The 20,476-nt window shown below is 41.2% G+C and overlaps 1 protein-coding gene across 4 annotated transcripts in view; it reads left to right on the forward strand.

Annotated features, from left to right (window-relative positions):
• Window positions 1–20,476, forward strand: part of LOC129700736 (DBIRD complex subunit ZNF326-like) — a 42,308-nt gene that overhangs the window by 2,484 nt on the left and 19,348 nt on the right. For 2 of the 4 annotated variants that reach the window (XM_055641368.1, XM_055641369.1), the window contains exons 2-9: window positions 5,635–5,685; window positions 9,306–9,387; window positions 11,216–11,657; window positions 15,663–15,885; window positions 18,019–18,056; window positions 18,466–18,568; window positions 18,649–18,763; window positions 19,921–20,068. In XM_055641368.1, coding sequence (XP_055497343.1) covers window positions 5,635–5,685; window positions 9,306–9,387; window positions 11,216–11,657; window positions 15,663–15,885; window positions 18,019–18,056; window positions 18,466–18,568; window positions 18,649–18,763; window positions 19,921–20,068 — 1,202 coding nt within the window. Of the gene's footprint in view, window positions 1–5,632; window positions 5,686–9,305; window positions 9,388–11,215; window positions 11,658–15,662; window positions 15,886–18,018; window positions 18,057–18,465; window positions 18,569–18,648; window positions 18,764–19,920; window positions 20,069–20,476 lie in introns of those variants that run through there. The other 2 variants (XM_055641370.1, XM_055641372.1) reach the window with 2 other exon arrangements.

Genomic DNA, 20,476 nt, shown 5'->3' on the forward strand with positions numbered 1-20,476 from the left:
CTGCATTGCTCCCCCCATCCATCCTGCACAGTCCCCCACCCCCCCCCCCCCCCCATTCAACCCACTGTCATCCCCCGCGCTCTCTCATCACAATTTTACCCACTCCAACCAACATGCACTAATTCCCCTGCCTCAATCCATCCATTCCGCACCGATTGCCTTCTCAACCCCACCCCCCTCCCACTGCCACTTCAGATTCAGATTCAAACTTTATTGTCATTGTGCAGTGTACAGTACAGAGACAACAAAATGCAGTTAGCATCTCCCTAGAAGAGCGACATAGGATATGAGCAATTAATAAATATATTTACGTGCATACAGACGGAGTAGTGCAATTTTTTTCTGGTGGAAGGAGTGTCCGGGGGGGGGGGGGGGGGGGGGGGGCGACTGGCAATTACCGAGGTACAGTGTTGAGTAATGTAACAGCCGCAGGGAAGAAGCTGTTCTTGGTCCGGCCTGTAGCGCCTCCCGGATGGTAGGAGGGTAAACAGTCTGTGGTTGATGTGAGAGCAGTCCTTGATGATGCTGAGCGCCCTTCGCAGACATCACTTGCTTTGGACAGACTTAATGGAGGGGAGTGAGGAACCGGTGATGCGTTGGGCAATTTTCACCACCCTCTGCAGTGCTTTCCGGTCGGAGACTCACCAGAGCAGTTGCCATACCATACTGTGATACAGTTGGTAAGGATGCTCTCGATGGTGCAGCGGCAGAAGTTCACCAGAATCTGAGGAGACAGATGGACCTTTTTTAGTCTCTTCGGGAAGAAGAGACGCTGGTGAGCCTTCTTGACCAGAGTTGAGGTATTGTGGGTCCAAGAGAGGTCATCGGAGATGTTGACCCCCAGAAACTTGAAGTTGGAAACACGTTCCACCTCCGTCCCGTTAATGTGGATGGGGGTGTGCGTGCTGCCCCTAGACCTTCTGAAGTCTACAATGAGCTCCTTGGTCTTCTTGGAGTTAAGGGCCAGGTTGTTGTCAGCTGCTAGGATCTGGACCTAACCATCCTGCACTGATTCACACCCCCCCCCCCCCCCCCCCCGACCCTATTGTGCTGGAAATGTCTTCAGAGCGAACATTGGCTGTGTTTGATAACGGAATGCAATCAAATATGTTTTAATTCCCAATGTTATTATTTGTTTTAATCCATAAAGATGGATTAATTAAAATGTGATCACGTGAAATATTAAAACCGCAGTGTTCGATTGTCACTGCTACCGTTGACACGTTATTACAGAATTCATTTTAACGGCAAATCAATGCTTTTAATATGGAGTATCAGTACTGTAGTTATTTAATGAGCAACATTCACAACCATACGTTGGATTTATCCTAGTTTTACTTCTACAGTCAGCATCGGTACCTGGGTGACCGTTGTGTGCCTCTTTGTATTATTCGTCTCGTAAGGATGAAGGGATCACGACTTTGTGGCCCTTAACTATGACACCGTCCTGTATTACCAGCTCCTCGTGGACTAGGAAGAACGGCTGCACCTCCAGTGGTGTGCTGGATTGCCTGTCTGGCAAGCTTCTTTTGATTATGGATGAGAGTAGCTGGAGCGTGCCATCGGCGGCTGTGTGTTCAGCTAGACGATGCAAGCGTTCCGTGGGAACGAAGTCGATCTTGAGAACGGTGTTCGGTGTCTGTCATGGTGCGGGAGGCATAAGATACAGGTAGTACAGTCCCATCAGCAGACGTTTGTAGGCAGGCTGCGCCCAGCCCGTATCGTGAGGCATCGCAGGTTACCGTGACAGGACGCTTCGGGTCGAAGAATGTCAAGGTGGGAGCGCTGGCCAGCTTGGACTTTAAAGAGTCAAACGCTTGTTGATGATGCTGGAACCAGGCCCAGGCAGTGTCCTTCCGAGTGAGTTGTCTCAGAGGCGAACTTAGCTCGCTGAGGTTCGGTATGAACTTTCCCAGGTAGTTCACCATACCCAGAAAGCGTTGTAGGCTTCGCACGTCGGTGGGGGTTGGCATTTCTGTGATGGCAGCAGTTTTCTTCGGGTCAGACTTAGGCCATCAGAAGTAAAAACGTGTCCAACATATGTGACCTCTGTAACCCTGAACTTGCATTTATTAGGGTTGAATTTCAGGTTGATCTCACTTGCCCGTTCCATAATATACTTAATCTAAAGCCATGCTCCGCTGTGTCTCTGCCATATACCAGGATATCATCTACGATGATGGCGCACGGGAGTCCTTGGAACAGCTGTTCCATGTTTCTTTGAAAGACCTTGCTGGCCGAGTTGATGCCGAGTGGCACCCTGAGAAATTTAAATCTGCCGAACTGTGTGGCAAACGTAGTCAGGTTTGATGACTCGTCATCTAGTGGTATCTGCCAAAACAAGCTTTTTGGGTCAAGGACGGAAAATACTGTTGCTTGCGCGATCTGTGCAACGACGTCCTCGGCAGTTCACATCGGATAATGTGGGCGCTTGATGGCTGCGTTCAAATCTTTTGGATTGATGCAAACACAGAGCTCGTCTTTGGCTTTCTTGAAGGTGACAACCATGGTGGAAACCCAGTCAGTGGGCTCACTGATTTCGGCTAGTACACCCATGGAGACCATGTTTTTTAGTTCAGTCTTAATTCTGTCTCGCATGGTATGGGGGCACACGGTGGGGGGCACGGACGGCTGGGGTCAATGGCTATCTTGTAGGTCCCAGGCAGCTTGCCATCGAATAGATCAGTGTATCCTTTTATCGGGTCCTCAGATATTAGTAACTTGTGAACGGACTGGTCAAAGGAGACTAGCCCTAAGTCTTGGCACGCATGGATGCCCAGTAGAGTCAGATTTTAAGATATAGAAAGTTAGATTGCTTGTGGTGTTTTTCGGCACAAATTTAAAAGTAGTTCTTCCCAGAGGATACAAAACCTCCCCCCCCACCCCATATAAGCATGTTAGGTGGAGCTGTCTCTAGTCAAGGCCTCATTATTTCTTATCTTGTTCTAGACGTGCACAGACATTCTATTCACGCAGGCCCTGGTGTTGAGTTTGGCCTTAACAGGCTTGTTATTAATTGTCATTAGGACAAGCGGCGATGATGCGGCCTCGCGCTCGCACTCCCATCGCACGGACATTGGTCCACCGCGCGCACAAGCAGTGGTTGCCGCCCGCGGTTGTGCACCCCGGGGGCGCTCAAGGCGCCGTCGCCCACAAAAAGTGAATGGTTTAATTAATTGTCAAATGTTTATTCTCACCTCTGGCATGCCGCCTGTTCCGCTGAGCAACTCCAGCATTTTTGCATCTATCTTCGGTGTACAGTGTACAGATAAATAATAAATGGCCATGAATATACTCCACTCCCTTTCCCAAGCATCCCGCGGGCCGGGTGCGGCCGGTGGGCCGGGAGTTTGACACCCCTGGATAAACTGATAGATGATGGTGCATTTAGTCAGGCTTTTTTTTTTTTTTTTGCATCACCAATGTTTTCTTGGAGAAATGTCATCAAGGGTCTTTTCCAAGGGTAAAAGAGTTTTATTGTCATGTGTCCCTGATAGGAGAATGAAATTCTTGCTTTGCTTTAGCACACCAGAACATAGTCGGCACGAATACTGAACAGATCCATGTGTCTATATATCATTGCATAAATATATAGGGAGGTTTCACGGCAGTTGGGTCACGACCCATGACCCGTGCTGTTGCTACGCTACTCCAAATGGATTACACGCGATGTAATGCAGGTAGGCACTTACCATTGTTTCCAGCGTAGCGGGCCCGTTACAACCCACTGAAATTGTCAATTTTTGCGCTGTAAATAATTATAGAAATCTGGATAAGCGTGTGAGACATTTAGCCTACTTCAGAATTCCAAAAGTGAGGAGAAATGACGGTAGATAGAAACGAGAGCTGAAGGGACAACAACAGCCAGAGTGCTTGGCGAACATTGGCCGTTAGCTCACTGCATTTCATCAACTAAGGCATTATTTGTGTTTTTTCTTGATTCCTTTGGCATCTAAAAAGTTTCAGAAGTGATAAATCTGGCTGTAATTTTTTTTAATCGCCCATGGTTCCCAAGTGGGTTTTTACATATACAGGTGCACAACCTTTTATCTGGAGTTCCGGAAACCAAAAAACTCCGAAAACCAGCCATTTTTTCCCAGGATGTCGTCTGCACAACAAAGATCGCGTTTGGCGCCAAACTTGACCCGAAACGACCCACGGTCAACCCAGGTCTGTACTACTGTAGCGGCTGCTTCCTCCCTGGAGACCGGCGAGACACTTAAACATCTGTAAATCATTGCTTAAATGTTAGTCAGTTAGTTTGGAGGGCTTTTATGTGAAAGGGGGGGGTGAAGGGGTAAACTTTAATTCTTAGTCCCCTACCTGGTCGGAGAGGCGGGGAGCGGTCAATGCCTTACCGTATCGCCGTGCAGTAAGCTCCGCAGCGCTGTGGCCGCCAACTCCCAGCTGGGGCTGCCCCGGCAACTCTACCCCTGGCTGCGGGGTAGCTCCGACCCCGGCAACTCTACGCCGCCCGCGGCCGGACGCCCGCAGCCACAGCTCCACGAATGTTGGGAGTCGGCGGCGTCGCAGCGCTGGGATACCAGCGGGGAGCGGGCAATGCCTTACCGGGTCGCCGTGCGGTAAGCTCCGGAGCGCTGTGGCCGCCGACTCCCAACATTCGCGGAGCTGGGACTGCGGGCGTCCGGCCGCGGGCGACGCTGGATTTGGATTGCCTCGCAGCCAGGGGTAGAGTTGCCGGGGTCGGAGCTCCAACCGGCGCCGCTCGCGGTCGGACGGAGCCCCCAGCTCCGCGATGTTGGGAGTCGCCGACCAGGTAGGGGACTAAGAATTAAAGTTTCCCCCTTCACACCCCACCACCACCACCACCACATAAAATCCCTCCAAACTAACTGACTAACATTTATGCAATGATTTACAATGATTCCCCGGTCTCCGGGGAGGAGGCAGCCACTCCAGACTTTTCAAGCCGCCCGCGCTACCTACATAATCTACGCTAAAAATCTTCCATTCGGAAATCCGAAAATGTCCGAAATCCGACAATTGTCTGGTCCCAAGGCTTTCGGATAAAAGGTTGTGCACCTGTAAATGAAAACACATCTGAAGAAAAATTTAGGGCCAGATTTATCACTTCTGAGAATTTTTAGATACCAAAGGAATCAAGAAAAACACAAATAATGCCTTACTTGATGAAATGCAGTGAGAAAACGCGATAATTCCCAATATTTTCAATGTTTACCAAGCACTTTAGCTGCCGTAGTCCCTTCAGTTCTTGCTTCTCTATATCTTCATTTTGCTTCACGTTTGGAATTCTAGTTGGGTACATGTCTTTCACACTTACCCCGACTTGCGCACTTTTTTTCAGCGCACAAATTCAACATTTTGGCGTTTTTTAACAGGTAGGAAAGTATGCGTTTCTAGCATTAATAACATATACCGGAAGTGACGGATGTCTTCCAGTTGGATTTAGCGGCTCCGTGCGTCAAGCCCTTTGACCCAGTGACCTTACGTGCAACCCCCCTATACACACATGAATAAATAAACTGATGAAGTACAAATAAACAGATTATTGGCTATTAGTGTTCAGAGTTTTGTCGGAGCCGAGTTTTCAAGGCTCTTTTCCCTTTCATGAATTAAATTTGGCGGCATAATTATGTATATTTTCTTTGGCAGGTGGATCAGAATGGTTGGACAGTGGCACCAGCAGTAGTAACAGGAAATCAGGTGGGGTGCGAGTTGCTGAGCATCAACAGTTGGAGTAACACTGGGAAAGAATCTTGACTTCTGCATTCTCTTTCCCTGAAATGCCATTTGTGTTATGACTGTTGCCTAATGTTTATTTTACAAAGCAAAAGCCAATAGATGTTAAAGTTTGTTAAGTATGATGATGGTCATTTTACGAATGATTCAACTTTTCTTACTTTGATCGGCCATCTTTGGTGTTTTTCAAAACAAATATAGTTACATACAAATCTATCCCATTGTTTCCAGTTGTAATGAGGTTATTTAACGTTGCTAATGCACAGTTCCGATCACTGTCTACCATTGAATGCTGCAAGCTTCAATTGAGGTTCTACAACTTCAAAGGGTACCTTGCAGCATTATTTAAGTTTTGAAAGTCTAATGGTGGATATTATCAATCTTTAAGGTAGTATATTTCTACTATATATAACGCTTTTTATGGCTGGTGAAAAAATTGGGTGATTTTTTAACTTATTATTATTTTTAATAATTTAATGAAACTTCTTAATAAATTTAGCAAGTATTTTTTGTGCATGTGGTAAATAGTCTGGCCTCCCCAACACCAATCTGGCAGACTGACTTTTAATGTTCCGTTGCTGGTATATTTGATTGAAAAATCTTGACCTCTATCTTGCTGGGGCTGGGTGACAACTCTCAGACATCTCAGACATAGCCTTAACCATGACCCTTCCAACGAACAGCGGCCCATTGCCTCCAAAACCATCACAGGCCTCTTTATTTGTGGCAATCTCCCCTTCACAGCCTCCGCCCTGATAGTTTCTTCAACCCAACATTGCCCATTTCTATTTCCGACCCAAAATCCACAAACTGGACTGCTCTTGTAGCTTCATTGTTTCTGTCAGCTTTTACCCTACTGAAATCTTCTCAAATGTCAGCAGTATCTTGTCCAGTCTCTTCCCACCTATCTCTGGATGCATCTCATGTTCTCCTTTGCTTTAACCACTTCCAATTCCATGGCACCCTCTTCTTTACACTTCCATTCTTCTTCAGGAAGGCCTCAAGACCCTTTGTTTCTTCCTAGAGTAGAAACATAAGCAGCTCCCCTCAACTGACACTTTTCCCAGTCTGGTGGAACTTGTAGGTGCATTCAACAACTCTTCTTTTGATTCTTCTCTGTTTCTTCAAATAAAAGTGTAGTCTTGAGCCCTCATTTGGGCCTCAGTTGTGCCTGGCTTTTCATGTCAATGGTGACCACCTTGTTCCAAACGTCTCCTGTCCAGACACTTTCCTCTGTAATTGCAGGAGGCACGAGACCTGTCCCTACAGTTCCTTCCTCGCCTCTATTCAGGGATCCAAAGACCCCATCCAATTGAGACAGAATTTACATGGGCATATTCCAACTTTGTCAATTACATTTGGTGGTCTCTGGTGTCCCCTTCATCGGTGAGACCAGACATAGTATAGAGGACCACTTTGTCCACCAGACCTGGCTGGATCCCATTCTTCATTTCTTCACCATCCTTTCCTTTCATCCTACATGTCACTTCCCATCTTCCTTATCCAATTGCACCATTTGCACCCTTTTCTCATATGCACTCGACACCTCCAACTTTGGTTACTCTCTCCACCTGACTCCTAACCTGGAAACACTATTGCTTGCCAACTCTTATCCCACCCCTTTTCCTCAACTCTTTCTACTGGCTTTCTCCCCTCTACTCCCATCAGTCTGAATGAGGTCTTGATCTGATATCTCACCTGTGTATTTCCCTTCATAGATGCCACCTAACCCTCTGAGTTCCTCCAACTGTTTTTGACCAAATCTTCTGATCATTCCTCTCATGTCTTCATGCTTTGGGATTCTCATAAAAAGCTGATATTATGAGTAGTCATTGAGTTCTCGTTTACGAATCGTCACCCATCCATGTCTTTCAGAGATGCTGCCTGACTTGCTGAGTTCAGCCCCATGTCTTTTCGGGGCAAGGTGGACTTTGTTTGGTAAAAATTAGAAAATTGCAGCAACTAGTAAAAGTCTGCAAGTTTGAAGTTTGTCTTGAACCTTTTCCTATTAGTATTTTCTCACTACAATTGCCTCTGCCTCAATGGCTATACATCTTTGAACTAGATGACCTACATTTCTAAATTCCCCTCTTTAACTGCAAAATAATTGAATGAAATTAATAGCGTAAGTGGTAATTTATTGTTGTCTCTATTGAACAACTTGTGATGGCTTGAAACTGATTTTTTTTTTTTTGGAATGGATGACAATCAAGTCATAGTCATAGAATGATACAGTGTGGAAACAGGCCCATCGGCCCAACTTGGGGAATCACCCTGCTTCAACTACCTCGTCTGGCACCTTGTTCCATACACCCACCACCCTTTGTGTAAAAAAGTTACCCCTTCAGATTCCTATCTTTGTCCTGCCCCCTCCCCTTACATCACTGAAGAAGGGTCTCGACCAGAAACGTCGCCCATTCCTTCTCTCCAGAGATGCTGCCTCACCCGCTGAATTACTCCAGCATTTTGCGTCTAACTTCGATTGTCTACCATTTGCAGTTCTTTCTTACACCTATTACATCTTTTCCCCTTCACCTTAAACCTATCTCCTCTGGTCCTTGATTCAAGTACTCTGGGCAAGAGACTGTGCGTCTACCCGATCTATTCCTCTCAAGATTTTATGCATCTCAATAAGATCAAAATAACCTCAATAAGTGGGCTTATTTGTTTTGCAGTAGGGTTTTGAAGGAAACTACCAAGGAAGCCAATATCTACCAAGGAAGCCAAAATGTTGTTTATTACAAATGTTATTTGCATTAGGTTTGACTCAGAAATGTATCCATGAAAGGAAAAAAAAGCATGGTGTAATTGGCAGGTCAAAGGAGCTTGGAATTGAGTGTTTCTGCGATGATGATGTGTGCAACATGTAGCAATGTCACAAGAGTGTCAGTGTACATCATCAGCGGCCTAAAACAAGGATGAAAACTATAGTAAATGGGCCAGCAGTTAGTGTGCAGTATACGTATAATGCAATGAACCGTTATTGGTAATGATTGTGTTGGACTGAATTTTGGGACTTGTTCCATTTCTGCCTTATTTTTCAAACTATTGGACAGTGGGTCAAAATAGGTGATTTCTCTTTTATCTAGCATGCACACTTCCATTTGTAACTTCACAAGTGAGCATTGAACTGACCAAATGACAGCACAACATATATGCATAATTAGTGTTTCTAAGTAAGTTGGTGGATATTTTATTCCCTCCCACCCACTCCCTATCTATCTCAAATTTGGAACAGATATTAGACCTGGGGTCGCACTTACCTGTATGACTAAGTGCTGCATTTAGTTCTATATTTACCCACAGAGCTAGCAAGATGGGCGAGTGAAGCTGAATACTTATGCTTTAATACAGAGGAAATGGGAAATGTTCATTCGGGCAATCTAGCTCTCCCTGTCGGTTAGTTGCATGCACTTAGATCATTTTGTCTCCCATTTGCCTTGTTGCAAAGCATATATCTGCCTGCTCTTATTTATTTTTGAATGCTTCCAGTGACTGATGGTCTTTTAAAATGTTTAATTAATTGATGTAAATATGCATGTAACTGAGCGCAGGTGAAAAGTATCTCTTTCTTTCCATTAAAGGTATGATGAGTGGTGACTATGAACGTGTCGCTTTAGGGAGCTCCAGATCTTACACAGAATCGACTCCTAGTAGGAGTGAGAGGTAGGTGAAGCAAGCTTAGTAGCTTAATATTTCCTATATTTAGACGTGATTCTCCTCTTTAATTCGGGAGCTGATTGCTATATTGTCAATAACAGAGTTCAGATGTTAACATAACTAGGCAGGTTATCTAGAAATAATACGGCCCGGTTATGAATTTCAAAATTCCGTGGTGAATTATTTTGGCCTGCTTTCTATTGCCAATTAATAGTTGATCTGTACCAAAGATGTTGCCAAATGATCTGCACCAAAAATCCATTGTAAGAAGTATTTTCTTAATTTATGCACTGTTCCACATTCATGTCTTTAATATTAGAAATTTGTAGGCATCTGACTTGGGCATTCTGATTGTCTATTCCCCAAGAACCGATCTCTTTCACATAGCCAAAAGCCTTTTGGAAGGAGACATTAAAGGTTTATTTCTCTAATTTGCCTTCATGGTGATTACAATTTAAGACGTCTAAACCCTGGGAACTTAAAAGTTAATTGGTGGAAACCAGTCCCAAGTGTAGCTCAATACGGTAGACAATAGTCATCTATCCCCGATGGTAGAAATTCATCTGGTTTGTTTTTTTAAACCTGTTTCTAATGGACACAAAGTCACATCACACAAACACTCTGACAGAATTGCAGTAGCTTAATAAAATTATTCTGCCAGCAAAGGGAAAAATAGAAATTGCCTCCCCTATATTGTTATTTTAATTGGTTGCATGCAAGGCCCCACACATCCCTGGTTTATTGATTCTTGTACCCAATTTGAATTTTGAGAGCCTAATTCCAAGACTATGGTTGCAAGAGGCACTGGCATTTGCAGTTTTGTGTAGGATGTATGTCATCATTTGTATGCTTGCATGTGAAAGGAATTGTAGATGCTTGAACTTGCATTTGTTCAAGAGTGGGAAAATATTCCGTTCTAATTGAAGTTACTTGAATCTAGGGCAGAAATGGGTATCTTGGAGCATATGAGCCTTGGGATGTTGAGATACTACATCTGCAAATTTAGTTGAAAGGTTTATCAGCACAAATCTGGTGAAATGTCTAGGCAGACTCCTGGTGCCTGCCCTTCAGTTCTTGAAAGAAATATCTAACTTCTATCGCATGTAAGCATACTGATGATTTTGGGGACTCGGTATGTTCAGCTTCAAAGCGGCTGGCCATCTCCATGCTAATCAGCTGTGGATATGAAAGGTAATTGGGTTAACATTGTTATTATAATTAGATATAAAATAAAATGCTCTGTGGACACATTTAAATTAAGTGTTTTTAATTAGAAAACAATTTAGATAAAACAAATAATTTGCATAACTTGTATAAGTGTCTCTGGCAATTATAAAAGTTGGCTGCTTATCATTGCTAACTAAAACTGCTTTCATATTCTAGGTAGGGTTTAACATTTTAGTGAAATGCTTTTAACTTTGCTGTAAATAAGTTTTCATTCTCATTTCTTAAATCTATAGGAAAGTGGCAACTTCCAGAACAAAAGTGTGTTTTGAATACTATTAGTGACAATTATCCATTGACAAATAGTTTCAATCTAAAAATGGTGAAGAACTCTTGTAAATCTATTATGCTTGTAAGCATAAAAAAATTAAGCCTTATTCTTAAATCACTAATGGAAAAATGCTGCCTTTTTAGTTAAGTTTGAAAACTTATTTTCAAAGTACATTTAATAATTTAATTAATGCTGTATATAAATTATACATGAACAAGAATATACCTACGAAAAAGGGGATGACTATTTGAACCCTTTTTAGCAGGTAAATAGTGTTTTCTGGATTTATTATATGTCACTGGTAACTTTACCGGTTTCCTTACTGTGCAATTTTTCCAGGTTTGGACCTTATGAGTCGCATGACTCCAGGTCTGCTCTGGATGGCCATGATCTGTATAGATCTGGCTACGATTTACATGAACCAGGACGAAGCCGCTTTGGGGATAGCTATCCTGATCGATCCGAGAGCTCCGACAGGAATTTCGGTGATCAATACCTTGACCCTTATGAAGGTAGAAGCCAGAGCCGATTATATGATAAAAGCAGGTCTAGCTGGGATGACAGCTACTCACATTCAAGCTCAAAGCCTAGGGTGCGGGCTGATTCGGATACGGGAAGAGGAAGTTACTCTTCCTACAGCAGCTTCTCGACACCCCTTTCGAAGCCTTCATCTGGAGGCTCTCGGGGGAGGGGAACGCTTGCTTATTCTGGCACCGAGTATGGAGGCGGATCCTATTCGAAGATGAGAGGACAACGAGGAGGCAGAGGTCGAGGCAGAGAAGTAAGTACAGAATCTTTGAGATTCTATTCCCATGCCAGCTTATTTTTAAAGGATACAACATTTCTGATCACTAGCATTATTTTGCTAGTGAGAGAAAATAAAAATTGCCACATGGACTAAAACGGTTGCTTTAATATAGTTACTGTTTTAAAATTGGGCAAATCTTTGTTAATGGTGGGTGTTAAGTTTGGACCCATTTTAAAAGTGGGTAATTGCATAATGCTTTTCCCTTTTAAAACCCCTCAAATTGTGGCATATGTTTTAAACATTTGAACTGCAGTGAGGTTTGTTAAAAATCTGTTTTGTTATGAAAAACGCTCTTGCAACAAGACCTTTCGTACTAAAGGCAGTTCAAGAGATGCTGTGCCAGGTCACCAATGTTCTCAATGAGAAACGGAAGCCATGGCTGCAGTGGGCATACCGTATTTTCCGGCAATGAAGACGCTATTTTTTTTACCCAAAGGTAAGACACGAAAATTTACCTGTGTCTTGGAGGCCGAAGGTTAGGTTGTTAGCCAAGAAAGAGAGACTTGGCTATCCCTCATTGCTGGCAGCTGATGGGAAGCGGCTGTAAAAGGACAGCGCCGTTGGGGGGGAGAGTTCCTTGCACAGCGTGTGGGGAGTTTGGCCCAGGTCAGCGCAGGCAGGAGCTTTGAGAAGTAGGAGGTTAGGGATCATGCCAACAATTGTGGCTGGGGAGGGAAGTAGCTCGGGTGGCTGCGAGCGGTCGCTGGGCCGGACAGCGGAACCGGCCTCCACCTTAGCGCCTTCTGCCAGCCCGGGGATGCTGCCGGTGGCCGCTCCCGTTTTGGCACTACTGATCCTTATGTTTGAATTTCCTAGTTCCTTAGCACTCCCATTTTCCCCACCATCTCTCCACCTGCCGTCACCCTCCACTCCCGCCACCCATTCAGTCGTTCAGAATGGAGAAGATCTGAAAGCCTTGGGCAAATTGAATTGTCACTTTCTTTTTATTTTTATTTTTTTGAGCGTGAGAAATTCTATGTCCCATCAGCCTTTTTTCAAAACTTAGCAACTCAAAATGGGGGTGCGTCTTCATTGCCGGGAAATTTATTTTTGGCTCTTGCACCCATATTGTTGGTCAAGCACCCATTGGAAATTGTGCTGAATTTAGCATAATTTTGAAGACTTGGTAACGCTGTAGATCTCAATGGACAGACCTAGTGCCACTTTAGTTCTGATACCAGGCCCAATTTGCTCTCGAGGGGCTTGCTCAGATCAGGCAACCTGGTGTGTCTGTCCGTAACCACCTTCTTAAAAAATAATGTGCCCTCTTGACCAAATGAATTTCTGGCTGTGTACTCAGTTCACTACTGAACTCTTGAGATTAAAATCAAACCTTGTGCTCATTGTGTCCATGTTAAAATACAAGGTGTGATTCGATATCCCTCTGCTTGAATCTTTTATTGTTTGATTGATTAATGTTTTGATTACAAAGCCAATTTCTTAGTGAGGAGCAAAATCTCATCATGAAGGAGTTTGTTTGCTGTTTGCATATTTCTTAGTCGATCTAACAATTCTATCTTAATTTGTGAACTTGCATTTGATATCCGCTTAAATTTGATAGGAATTTGGATTTTACACGAGGAGTTTAAATTTAATAGGAATTTGGATTTTACACAAGGTGTTTTATTACAAAATAAAACAGTTAAGGAAATATTTTTAGGAGGAATTGGCCAAGAGCACTTGCAGTGTTATAGTTTATAACAATATATACACAACCTGTTTTGGGGCAATTAATTAAAACAATTTGGACACAAGTGTGATTTATGTATTTATTTAAAGAAAGGGTCTTGTGGAGATTAGCTTCTAAATATTTTTTGAATCTTTTCAATATTTTGGTGCATAATGTTTTCTAAAGTATATATTTATTATTTATGATTAGCATGTTAAACTAAATGCGCTGCTCATTTATTATTACTAGTTTCTTTATAGTATGCTTTGTAACTGCCATAACATGCAGGTGTCACAATCTGCACTTTATATGAACTACTCATTGTAAGCATTCTTTGTAAATTTAAATGTTCTACACCATCTGCCCACACTACAAAAATCATTCAAGTTTTCAGGAAAATATTCTTTTTCTTAATATTTTTTTTCTTTCAACAAATATTTTGACCACTTTGGATTTTGATGTCCCTTTATATAGGCAAGTACACATTTTACTTTTGTAAACCTAGCCTTGAAATTGAAAATTACCAAAACATTGATAGTTCACTTTGAGGACTTCATTTGAACAATCTTGGCAAAGTTTCCAGATTCTAATGATGATCATTAACTCATTATGTGGCCTCCAAATTCCAGTTCAAATCTACTCAAAACAACATCTCGTGTTTTCATGCGTGGAGTCTGTATGCATTTGCTGTCTGCGATCTTCAAACTTGCTTTCTCCAGATCTGCCTGTTTGTTCTGGCTCTTGTGTTGTGTAATATGATGATATTGTTGGCCCTGAGAAACCTCTCAGCAAGAATTAGAGGAATAGTTTGCCATTGAAATAATTACACTTGGAGGCTGTGAGATCTTGATGTCTGTTGAATCAGCACTGATTTGAATAAAATAATTTCCTTCCATGCTCATTATTACTTCCCAATAGCAAATTCTTCAGAAGTTGCACGATTTTGCATTATTGACCATCAGAGCAATACAGGTCCAGTTAATGAGGCGACTAATACATTTATTTACAAAGCATGCTTGAAGCACTGGTGATATCAAAAGAGTCTTCTGCATAGATTATCCATTTTTAGAGAGACTTTTAAAGAATTGCTTGATAATGGTAGAATGATAACACAATCAAATGCTTTAATGCTATTTAACTGGCATTAACTAATTAGGCTAATGTTTACCAAATCAAATATATTAAGAGTAAATTGGGGAATTTGCAGTCAGTTATAAAGATTTTCAATGTCATGAATTTCTAGATATGGATGCAGAAATTTACATTAATCATGAACAGCAAACTAACTTATTGAGCTGTGTGCTATCCCATACAATGCTTAAGTTCTAATACGGGAAACTAAAGATGATAATAGGATTTTGACTTGTGTTTGCAGTGAGATTTGCATGTATGCACCTTTGAGCATAATCCAAATGCTGTAACACAAAAACTGTCAATTTATGAGAGAGTGGAGCTTTTGCCCCAGTTGAGAAATCTATTAAAATTATACTTGTGCATGAGTTCTGTGGTTCCAAATTATATTCAAATTATAAAAACAAAATTCTTGAGTGAAAATACCTTCAATTGTAAAGGTGACCTTCAGGGTACATCTTGATTGTATTTTTTATTCTCCACGTTTCTTCTAAAGTTTTCTGATTTAATTATCCTGAAAGAATGGGTCAGAAACCACCTTGGTTATCTACGCCTTCATTCTTGTATTATATAACCAAGTGTTCTATTGCAACTCTGTTGCACTGAAAGCTATGGTTGGTCCTTTATTTGGCAGGGCTGTGCAACATTAATGAGACATAATTGCTCCCTTCTGTCCTGTTTCAGGTGGCATTTTAAACTAGCTCAACAAACAGATTCTAAATTTGAATTGTTGGGCATTTAGGAATGGATTAATGCGTGCATTTTCATTATACCACTAAAATACCAGTATTGCAACTTGGGGAGATGGGGATGAAGATAACTGAAGAACTAAACATGTATGTTTGACATAAGCCTGAGCTTTTTCATCAAATCTGAGGACTAAAATCTTTGATTTAGGTTAATCCCAAAGAATTATCCCAACGATAGTAGTAAACAGTTCTCAAAATGGTTAATAGAATTTAGAGCAAAAATCAACTCCAACTTTGGTACTGTGAAGTTTATTAGTACACGACTTGACACAAATTCATTTCATGCTTTATTTTTTTTTTAAGTGATTTCTATGCATTGGATGAAATTTTTGCGACATTTTGGTATGGCTATGCACGCTAGAAGTAAATTTGAATGTTTTTGAGACTAAAGTAGTAACAATTCACACTTGCTTTTAAAATGCATTGCAGCAATCAGATTTAGATGTGTGCTCAAGATCAAAGATACTAGAGGAGCTCTATAATCTTTGCTCAAAACCTCTCGTACAAAGTAATACAAGTTATCAGTCATACAAGAGAGGTGGTGGGTTTGCATCAAATTCTGGACGGGGCATGAAAAGGAAAGGGATACAACCGAACAGAGATGCAGTAAAGAAGCAGAGACTGGCACCTGCTGAAAATGTCAGAGCACCTGGTAAGTACTTTAAGTGTTTTACCTTCCTCTAAACATAACACGAGATTATCATCTCAAAGAAACTGAAATGTTCGTAGTATTGATGCTAATTAGCGTTGGCTTGTCCAAAGTCATTTAGTTGGACATTTTTGTGCTAAAGCAGATTGATCTTAACCTGATGCCCTCAATTGAGATGCTGCAGGGCAGTGACTGCCATTGCTTTGGTATGTTACGGAATAGCTTGGAAGACATACAGATGGTTTACTTCAGGGAGTGAATAATGAATAAGACCATAGTGCAATGAAGGCTGTATATTAAAATATCTCAAATCATTAGAGAGGCTGAACTTTAAGTAATGCTGAATTACATTGTCGTAGAAGATGTACAATGTATACTGGAAGTGCAGAATATATATGAAGTACGATTGTAATTATTGGAGGAAATCATTAGTAGTGAAGAACTGAAAAATAGAATTAAGGAAGTAGAGTCAGGGGCATACAGACCAGAAACAAGAGGATGGTGCAGAAAGGCTTTGGGGGATTTAAACAGATTCAGTCCAAGGGAAAGCATATGGCATTTGGAATAGAATGTAGAAAAATAACATCACCCACATTGGTAAAAAATAAATAGGGAGTGTTTTAAAATGGTGAGAGATTGAAAGGTGTCGGCGTTCTGAAGGACTAGATATCCTTTCACAAAAATCACTGCAGTTAAAATATCAACCCTGATTTAATTAAATGAGTGAATAGGCATGAGCAGCTAGATTGCCACATACCTGCTTTTCTTCTGTTAAGGCAGTATGAGTCGTCCACTGTCGTAGGTACTCATTCTCTATGCAACTGGCAAACCATAGGTCAGTGTTCAGTGGAAGAAAACACTGACATTTCCTTCACTGTATGTAAGCTGACATCCACCAAAGCAGTCCCATTGCCCTTGTGTATTTCCTTGCCATCCATCTTCATTTGGGTTAATTAACATTAGCTAATTAACGTGCGAGCACATATTTGGGACAAGAGCGTAATGTGGAGCACCCAAGAGAAATCTATATGATCATGGATCGCATCCATATTTAACACAACACCAAAACTCAGTATTGGGTTTTATATTTCTGTCTTTAATTTGTGTACCAGTCATATCTCTACTATTTATTTCATTCCGCTTACATGTTTTTCCTCTACTTGCTAAATATTTGTATGGTGTCCTTGAGACTCTTGAAAGGCGCCCATAAATAAAATTAATTAATTTATTATTATTATTAGTATTGAGCTAGATTGGCTCTTGCTTTGAAACAGCAGCACTAACTGCTGAACATTGCGACATCCTTACGTTGGTTGCCTTCTCGGATTTTGGCCCTGTAATGCAAGAATACTTGCAACACTGCACGTCAGCAGCTCATTGTCACCATGACAAGACTAATTAGGGTATGGAAACTGCTTTGCCTAAAACCACAAGAGATTGCCACGAGTTGTGAATTCAGCCCAGTATATCATACAACTAGCCTCCCACCCCCATTGATTCCATCTATACTTCACACTGCCTTTAGGAATGCAAAAGTAGCTAACATAATCAGGGACATTTTTACCCAGGTCATTCTCTCTCCTCCCCTGTCCTGTTGGGCAGAAGATACAAAAACGTGAGAGCACATACCAGATTTAAGAACAGCTTCTTCCTTGCTGTTATCAGAAACTTGAATGAATAGCATAAATAGTTTTCTTTAATTGTATATTGGTATATGTTAATAATAAGCCATGCCAAGTTGGTTTTTTTGTGTGTTTTTTTTAAATTATTTATTTCGAACAGAATAAAAGAATAAAAAGCAAATGTGAAACAGCATACAAAAAACAAAGCAAAAATATTTATAAAGTGTCATAAACAATATCTATAAATAAATGAAATCGTATGTGTCCGAAAAGGAGCAGGAAGAAGCCAAGCTTATTAATTCCCACCCCTTATTCAACTGCTTGTAATTATCTTATACAAATTTAGCAGCTATATATACACCATATGTAAACCAGCCACTATATGTACACCAAATTATTTACATTTGAACACTAATCAAATATATACAAAGCCATACAAAAAAGAAAAAGAAAATAAAAAAATTGTATGGTAGTTGCAATTGAAGTAAATTGATGTATTTTCCTTTCATTTCAGCAGCTCATACAGCAAACCAAGCAACTTCAAGAATAAAGGTATTGAAGACGCATATAGCAAGATCATTAAATATAGAAGGTAGACAAAAATGCTGGAGAAACTCAGCGGGAGAGGCAGCATCTATGGAGCGAAGGATATAGGCAACGTTTTGGGCCGAAACCCTTCTTCAGACTGATGTGATGCGATTGCTGCCTCACCCGCTGAGTTTCGCCAGCATTTTTGTCTACCTTGGATTTTCCAGCGTCTGCAGTTCCTTCTTAATCATTAAATATAGATATCGCTTTAACCACATAAATATGTCTTATGGAGTCTATGATCAAGTGCTTATAAAGTAACAGTAAATCATGCAGGACAAATCAAAAGCATTTGTTTTCCTATGATTATTTTTATAAGCGGTTTAACATTTGGACACCAGTTCAATTTGAAGTTTTTAATTATTGCTTTTAGATGGCCGTATTAAGTACTAGCAAGGATCCGTTCCTGAAGGATAAAGATTTAACTAAAGATACATATGATCCAGATGAATATGAATGCTTTGATATAATTGAAGGTATGTAACTTTTTTTTTCCTCGTGTATGAACTTAATTTCCCCCATAATTTTTTTAAAGAAATATAAGTTCTCCATTAAGGTAAACAGAAGTCTGATACTGAGGATGACGAGGAGGATAAGAAACTGGGAGCAAGAAGAGAAAAACAACGACGCAGGCGTGAAAGGAACTCTGCGAGATATGGAGAGGGTTACCGGTAAGTTTAAAATGCTACAGAACTAACTTGGCATCAGAACCTACTTGCAAGTTAGATGCTATAAATTAAAAAAACATTGCATTGTAAGAGAAGATATACTTGGATTTAGAATTTGCACTTTTGGAGATGTTAGGCAATGGTGAAGGTTATCAAGAATTACTGTGGGATCTTGATACACTGCAATGCTAAAAATTATATTCTATTGTCTACAACTAAAATTGTATTTATAATCTGATCTCTTTTGACGCAAAACAAAAGCTTTTCACTCTACCGAGGTAAATATGGCGATATAAAACCTATCTCTAGGATCTAACAAAGGATTTTACCAGGACTCGAGGGACGGAGTTGGGGGAGAGGCTGGGCAGGCGAGAACTTTTTTTATCCAGAGCATAGATTAAGAGGTGATATAATCAAATTGTGTGAAATTGTGAGGACATAGATAGGGTGAATGTATGGGGTCTTTATTCCAGGGCAAAGGAATCGAGGACGAGGGGGGCATAGGTTTAAGGTGAGAGGGGGGAAAGGTTAATCAACATTTTGTGGATATTTTCAAATGGGACAAGCTTAGATGGTCATTTTGGTCAGCAATGGGCGAGATTGTTTCCGTACTCTATGACACTGACTTGACTCGAGGCATATTATTGAAATTACATACACGGTCTTTTTTTTAATGCTTGCAATTTGTCAATGAATTCACTTGGCAAAGACGCGTGCATGGTGCGTGGTGACGCGCGGTTGTGGGCGGCGCCCCAGGATTTTGGGATGTACAAAATCTTTGCGCGCCATCTGCGTGATGCAAATGACGCCTAAGTGGGACAGGCCCTTTAGGTCACGAGGGGTTATGTTTGCACACTTACTGGCAGAATCCTTTTAACTGTCCTTTCTATTTGACTGATATATCATTATTCTGCACTATATTTTACTACTGCATTTTACAATAAACTAATTTGGCACGTGCTGTTCTTTTGGATTTCCAGAAATGTAGTGAGCTTTTAGAGCTAGATTTGGGCAAGGTGCTATCTGAAAAGTGCAAGAATCTACTGAGGAATGGGAAGTGGAAACCTCCTCCCCTTTCCTTTTTCAAATAGAATTGTAACCAATTATTTTGGGGATTTGGAAATATTTTGTGAGATGTGCAATTGACATTTTTTTTGTAGGAAAGCGTTTACGTGCTCCCTTTGTAAGTTTCGAACTACAGAGCAAGAGGAGATCGAAGCTCATCTGGAAACTCCTTACCATAAAGAGACAATCGATTTCATTGGAAAAAACATTAAGTTTGGAAAAGGAGCTGCGGAATTTCTTCATGTAGGTTGTTCCTCTTTGAAAGTGATTATAGAGAAGTGAATTGTAAAAATCTTTTTGCAAATTCAGTTTTTGTGCTGTGTAGTTTGCTTCAATACTGCAACATTTAATGTCCTTGAATTCAATATTCATATATTAGCGGTGGTTTTCTGTTCCTACAAGAAATTAGTTTAACAAGTTGAGCTTCTGTGGAGTGACTTGATGCAGACCAGCACCAAAAGGCCACAGACAGATTTATGGACAACCTAAAAATGAAAGGATCCACGTTTATATAACACATTTTACCATCTCGCTTTGGGGATCTATAATATTGGCCCCCCTAAGAAGTCGGTGAGAATTAGAGGGGCTGATGCGTCAGGCTATTGTTGATAGCTGTCAAATAATAAGATTGTATTCTGAGGAAATTTCAAC

Source organism: Leucoraja erinacea, chromosome 10 (assembly GCF_028641065.1).
Source record: "Leucoraja erinacea ecotype New England chromosome 10, Leri_hhj_1, whole genome shotgun sequence".
NCBI lineage: Eukaryota > Metazoa > Chordata > Chondrichthyes > Rajiformes > Rajidae > Leucoraja > Leucoraja erinaceus.